At 42.2% G+C, this 6,950-nt stretch overlaps 2 protein-coding genes across 2 annotated transcripts; one reads left to right on the forward strand and one right to left on the reverse strand.

Annotated features, from left to right (window-relative positions):
• Positions 1–633: 633 nt before the first annotated feature.
• On the forward strand, positions 634–2,046 carry CSUI_003979 (uncharacterized protein; the record flags this gene model as incomplete). The annotated part of the gene is made up of 1 exon (XM_068064174.1): positions 634–2,046. A coding segment is annotated over one exon (279 nt), but the record flags the coding sequence as incomplete, so codon positions are not given.
• Positions 2,047–3,167: 1,121 nt separating this feature from the next.
• On the reverse strand, positions 3,168–6,771 carry CSUI_003980 (uncharacterized protein). The gene is made up of 2 exons (XM_068064175.1): positions 6,244–6,771; positions 3,168–5,644 (listed from the first exon to the last, which is right to left on the reverse strand). Exons 1-2 carry the CDS (start codon positions 6,622–6,624, stop codon positions 4,496–4,498), a joined length of 1,530 nt encoding a protein of 509 aa, XP_067923849.1. The 5' UTR covers positions 6,625–6,771; the 3' UTR covers positions 3,168–4,495.
• Between the last annotated feature and the right edge of the window lie 179 nt (positions 6,772–6,950).

Below are 6,950 nucleotides of genomic sequence, written 5' to 3' on the forward strand. Positions count from 1 at the left end.
ATCTCTCTCTCTATATGTATGTAGGTATGTATCTACAGTGATATACATGATCTCCATTCGTGTCGTCTCTCTACGGAGGCCGGTGGAGATAAAGTTTGGACCGATGAATGTGGAGGGGCATGCGGATCACTGATAAAGATCTGTCTCTTTCTTTCCTGCTGTCTTCCTCGCCATCTACTGCTGAGACCGGAAGAACGACAGGGATATCTATCATCTCTCTCTATATGTGTATATGTCTTGTCTCCTCTCTCTAGATATACATGAGTCCTTTTGCATGCGTTCTGTATAGGTAGAGGGGATGGATACTTCCGGTACATCGTTGCAGGCGTAGCTTTCTCTTCTTTTCTTTCTGAGACATTTCCTCTCCCTTCTTCTTCTTTACGTCTATCATTCTTTCTCGACCTCTTTATCTATCCAACACATGTGGAGTCTATCCACCCTCCACATATCTCTATTCCGACTACCTCCAGATTGACTCTTCGCTATACATATATATATATATACATATGTATATTCGCAGAGAGAGAGAGAGAGGGATGTCTGTACATAGATTGAAGATACATGCAAGATAGATTAAAGGCAGATGGTTGATTGGGAGGTGTTGGTGAGAGTGTGTGTCTGCTTGTGAATGCTTAGGAGGAGACAGAGCAGAGGCAAAGACTGGAGAAGAGAGCTTGGACAGACCGTCAGCCCGTTCTCGATGGAGACGACTGGTAGCTGTAGAAGCCCCCCTGGGAAAAGACATCTCCGATGCCCCGCTCTTCGAGAGGAGATCGTGCTTTCTTTCTCTCTCTCTCTTCGTGGCTCTCTTCGTCTTCTTCTTCTTTTCATTGTGAAGAGATCCATTTCTCTTCTTCTCGTAATTTCTCGAGAATACGGAAGAAGAAGAAGAAGGACAGGGTGGCATGTCTGAGGTGTCTGCTGAGCTAAGAAGGAAGAGCCTTCTTTCTTAAGATGGAAGAAAAGGCAAGATTCTCACATGCACGAAAAGAAAAAGAAGAAGGAGAGAGATGAAGGAAGAAGGAGAAACATGGAGAAGAAGAGAAGATCTTGACGGAAGGTTGACGGCTGAGGAGAGACGTCTACGTAGATCCTCATTGCATGCACACAGGGGGATACATGTACCTATCTCGGTACATAGATATGTCTAAAGAGAGAGATAGAACGAGTGAGAGAGATGAGAGAGAAGCTTGACTGACACCTTCAGTTGTGTCTCTTCGTTTTCTTCGTTTTCTTCTTCTTCTCATTCCTGTTTGTTTCGTGAATGAAGGAAAGGGGCGAAGAGATATGAAAAAGCTCTTCTCTCTCAATCGTCTTTCTCTTTCTCTGCTTTGTAGAAACGTCTTCTCGGAAAGCAGACTTTTTCTCACCTTGCTAGCAGAGGAAAGAAAGAAGAGAAGAAGATACTCTATATATATATGTACATATAGACACATACACATTTAAGTATATGTATTAATGTCTTCTGTTCGATTCATTTTAATGCTTCGTCGTCTTCGTCTTTCACTTCGAGGGCCTTCCTTCATGAGAATGACCGTCATCCTTCTTTCTTCTTTCTTTCTTTTTTCTTTCTTTCTTGGCGCATGTGTCCTCGGAGACATCTTCCAGACCTCATTTGAATGGGCGACAAAGAAGAAAGATAGACAAGAAAAACGAAGAAGGAGAAAGAAAGAGATAAAAAGATAGAACGGGAGTGAGACGAAGAAGAAGGAGAGAAGTCAAGCTGGGGTGGAAGCAGCGAAGAGAGACGAGGGAGAGAGAGAGAAAGAGGCAACACAGAAAAGAACAAGCTAAAGGAGGAAGATGAAGAAAAAAGGAGGCTTTCTTTCTTTTCATCTTTGCTTTGGTAGCTCTTCATTCATTTCTTCTTCTCTTTCTTTCCGTTTTACATCATTTCGTCATGTCCCTGTAGTGTCTTATACAGTCAAGAAAATTACATCATTCAGCTTATATAAGGAGAAAGAGGAGAAGGATCGACTCGTTTTGTTCGTAGATGAACAAGAGAGAGATGTTTTCACTTCAAATGCGCATATATCTAGGTAGCTGTCTATGTCTGTTTATGAGAGCTACCTGTCGATCAGTCTCATCGATCTCTCTATCGTATTCTGTAGATCTTCATTAAAACATGTTGTTTCTCTCTCCGTCTACAAGGCGGGGATGACTTTGTTTGTCCTTCATTCTTCTCTTTTCTTCTTTGTCCATTTTTCGTCTCTTTGCAAACAAACAAAGAGGGAGAAGAAAAGAGAAAGAAAAACTGTGTTCTACTGCTTCAAGTGAAGACTCGGCGACCATATGTATATAGAGAGAGATAGATTAAAGATAGATACTGTATGTATATATATATATATATAGATGTCGGTATCTATCGTCTATCTATCACTTTATTTCAGCTTCTATCTCTCAAGAAGAAGTAGCGAAGTCGTGATCGTAGTGAGTGTGTGTATTTACGGCTGTTTGCATGCATGCAGTCTAGGGAAGAAGGAGAAGACTATATCGATAGATAGATAGATATGTAGGGTTGCTACGATGAGGTGAGATTTGTATACGTAGCTTTATAGAGTCGAGCACATCAGGGACGGAGCCGAAGAGTGAACCTAGAGTGTGCAGGATGAAAGGAAAGAAGACGAAAGAGAAGAAATGTCTTCTCTACATTCGACGATAGGAATCTTCATATGGATTATATCCCCCGATACTACTATCCCCTGACACCTGAGGATGTGCCTCCTCTACAAGATATACAAGATACATACATACCTAAAGATACATATCTACCACTACACAAAAAGCAAGGTAGAGAGATTGATAGACAGACGCGGATAGATGGAGATCTATAGATTGATGGGGAGCAGATGGATAGATCTAGATAGATCGTAGGTAGTAGATTCTAAGAGATAGACAGAGTCAAACATACACAGAGTGATGAATGAGCTCATTCCCCCTTTTGTTTTCTTCAGTTCGTTTTTCGTGCTGGAGAGAAGGGAGCCGAGAGACACTGATCACAAACAGCATCGACGTTGCTCAGCATCGATGTTATCTTGCTCTTTAGAACTTTTCTACACTGAAGAAAGATTTCGCTCGCGCCTTTTCTGGAGTCTGGCGATACGCTGAAAACGTGCTTTCTTCTTTCTTATTTGACCCATTCAGACCCCCTAAAGCCCTTCAATCACCTTCGAAGAAAACTCTCTTGTTACATGTGCCTCCTCTTCTTCTTGATTTTTTCCTCATCATAAGAGAAAGATTTCATTGATACAAAGAGTCAAATCGATTCTCCAAACAGCGGAGACAAGCGTCGATTGTCATACCCAACATACACAGTCTTCACGTCAACATGCGTGGAAGAAACGAAGTCAAGCAATATGAATAGTCCATCCATTCTTCATTCCCTTACCAGAAGAAGACGAAGAAGAAGAAGGGAAATAGATAAAGAAGAGCAAGGAAAAAATAAAGACGACAAAGAAGAAGGTTACGTCTTCAAATCAAGGAAGAAAGAAACTTGAAAAGAATTAATTCTACTGTGTGGCACGCATCCATGCACAATCCATCACCCCCTCTTTCTCCTTGTCATGTATTTTTCTCCTTATCTGCTTCTCTTCAACGACAGGTTCTTTCTCCTTCTATCACGTACCAAGCTTTGAAAGTGTCTTTTTCCTCTCCCAGGTCTAAAGTGCATGCAGTCTATAGAGACTCTCACACTCTTGCTGAACATATAGGAAGAAGAAGAAACGTTACGAGGAGAAAGAGAGAGAGAGATTAAGAGCGGAGAATAAGAAGAACAGAAGCGAAAACAATCTCTTCTCTCCATTCATCTTCTCTCTTTCTCCCTTCCTACTACATGGTCGTTTCTCTTCTCCCACGCATGACACTTCACATGCGGCGCCAAGATCAATGCGCACTACTCATCGTAAGCAAAACACACTCTACTTTAATCTATGAAACCTTTCTTCACAGATAGCTCCCTCCCTCTCTACATATATATACAGGAAGAAAGAAAGAAAGAAAGCGATTCGTCCATATATATATGTATCTATATATGTGTATGTAGAGGTACATAAGGAAATGAAGGTGTATGCGAGCGGATACGACGGCTTAAAGGCTCCTGCGCCTTCACACTTGGCACATACAGCGAAAGGCAAATACGCCTCTTCAACAGCCAAGACACACAGACACTAAAAATGCAAAAAGTAGGTAGAAAGATAGAGAAAGAGGAATGTATAGATCAAAGATAAGTAAAGAGATCGACAGACTGAAGAAAGGCTATTCTCGGCAGTTGGCCGCGAAAGACTTCTCTTCAAAGAAAAAGGAGAAAGGAAGAGGAGACACAGAGACAGATGCTCCCTCATTTACTCAAGATCATCTTTCTATACGTCTACAAATGACTCTTTCCATTGAAACTTTCAAGGAAAAAGGTCCTATTTCTTCTTTCTCACTCTCCCTTTCGTTCTTTCCTTCTCTCTCCTTCTTTCTGTCCTTATAAGCACTTCCTAACGAGCGAAGTTCATACGTGAGACTCCTGTGGCAATACATCGAAGCCCTTGAGACTCTCAAGATCCTTCACGGACGTCGAGTGTAACAGCATCGACGTATTGCGATAATCTGTCGAACCGCCATGAGAGATAGCGTTCACTTCTTTTTCCTTTCCTTCTTCTTCTTTTTCGCCGACTTTCAGAGTCTCTTCTCCTCCTTCCTTGGCTTCTGCAGCGGTTTGTTCTTCTTTACTTTCATGAAGAGATTGAGAGGACAGCAACGTTTCTTTCTCTTCTTCTTCTACCTCTGGAGATGACGGTGTATAGACACCAGAAGACTCAAGCGAAGGCTCATCATCTAGAGGAGAAGAGGAAGATTTCTTCTTTCCTGCTCCGCTTCCTCCCCGACGTTTTCTTGGCTTTGAATGCATTTTCTCTTCTTCTTCTTTTTCTTTCTCTCGCTCTTCGTCTTCTTCTCTCTTTCTGCCTTGGTGTTCTCCATTGGCCGAAGCTTGCAACGACGCTGTATCTTGCGAAGAAGACGAAGATGAAAGAGAAGATTCTTCTTCTCTTTCATCTTCTTGTCTGTCCAGAGCGTCTTCCTCCTCATTCCTTTCATTCAACCTGACGAGCTCCTCTACTTCTCTTTCTTCATTCTCTTTTCTTTCTTCTTTTTTCCCATCTCTCTCGCTTTGTTTCTCTTCTTCTCCTCCTGCCCTTTCTTCTTGTCTTTCTCCTGTGAGAATCTCCCTCTCGCTCGGAGAAGCTGATGGAAATTCTCTTCCATCCAATTCAAATCTATATTCTTCTTCGTCTTCTCCTTTTTCTTCCTGTAGACTTTCCCGAGAGACAGTGGATCTACGGATCGTATCGACGAGTTCTTCTTCTCTATCTTGCTCTTCAGCTTCTTGTACATTTGCCAAGCCTTCGTCTTCATCTTTTCCTCTTCGTCCTTCTCTTTTTCTTGTTTCTTCAGCAGGAGTCTTTAGATCTCCATGGAGATCTTCTTCCTCCTCTTCGTCTGTCTCATCATGACTGGCAAGCTCTCTTGCTATCTCTTCCTGCTCCCAGCGTCTTTGAGAGATAAATCGAAATCTTAAGTCTGAGAAGATACGTGTAAACGTCATGTATCTCTGTGTTAAAAAGATATGCTTCGCTAAAAGTAAAGGAAGTTCAAGTGTCTGCAAAGACAGAAAGAAAAAAAGAGATAAGGAAGACAAAAGAAAGAAAGAATGAAAGATAAATAGGAGAGAAGAAAGGGAGAAAGGGAGGAGAGGCAGGCGGGTGAGAGGGGGGACTATTAGAGGTGAGCTTCGTCGATGGAATAGAAGAAGGGAGATCTATAGGCGAATGAAAGAACGACAAGCATAAGCTGAAGAGAGAGATGTTCTCGCGACTGGATGACGGCGAGAGAAGTGTGCGTAAGAAGGTTGAGAAAGACCCAAGTGCATAGTGGGTGAAGGAGTACAGGGAGGTCTACTACTACTACTAGTGATGCAGGAGAAGAAGAAGGAGGAGGGGGGATGGATGTATCTCAGAAGACCGTTCTATGAAAGGCCAGATGTGGAAGAGGAAAGGAACAAAGAGAGTAGGAATGATGCTATAGATAGGTAGATTAAAGATAGATAGATAGATAGATTGAAGAGAGATAAGTAGAGGGTGTGTAAAAGATAAGGTATGGTTGCTTACGCGTGGCTGTATGTGTGGCTAAGTATCTCTTTGTATGTCTATAGACATAGGCGTCTATAAGAGAAGACTGTCCTTTTCATGTGAGACTTACAGGATTTTGCCTTAAGTTGATTCCGTACACTCTCTGTACGTAAGCTCTCCAGTCTTCTTCTATGCCAACATAGTCATTCATCTGTTTCTCTTCACTTTCTTCTCTTGTCCCTTCATGACTTCGCTCTTCTTCTTCTTCGTTTGTTTGTCTCTTTTCTTCTTCTCCTTCTCCTTCTTCTTGTTCTTCTCTTTCTATTGTCTCTTCATCTTTGTCTTCCATCTTTCTCTCTTCATCTTTCTCTGTAAATACAAGACCTTCACCCGTCATGCTGTCTTCTCTCTCCTTGTCCTCTCTCTCTGCGAGGGCCTTTTCCTCTCCGACCTCCTTTTTCGTCTTCTTCTCGTTGTAATCTTTCTCTCCCTCTGCAGGGACTTCCTTCATTTCCTCCTCCTTCTCTCTCTCCTGGTCCTTTCCTTCTTTTATCGTAGTGAGTCCGACTGGGTGCTTTTCAATTCTATCTCTTTCTTCTTCTCCTTCCTCTTCTTTCTTCACTTTCAACCCCCCTCCTCCTTCACTCTCTCGATGTCTCTTCTCTAGTCTTTTCTCCTCTTCATCTTCTTTTCTCTTTCATCTTATCTTTTTATTCTTCTGGTCCTTTCTCTCTACGTCCCTCCTTATGTCTCTATCCCTTAGATGCCTACAAGAAAAGATGCAAGCACATCTCCATGACTCGTAGCCCCCTTTTCCATTCTCTTCTTAAGAAGATA

This window comes from Cystoisospora suis (genome assembly GCF_002600585.1).
Source record: "Cystoisospora suis strain Wien I chromosome Unknown contig_1794, whole genome shotgun sequence".
NCBI classification, from domain to species: domain Eukaryota; phylum Apicomplexa; class Conoidasida; order Eucoccidiorida; family Sarcocystidae; genus Cystoisospora; species Cystoisospora suis.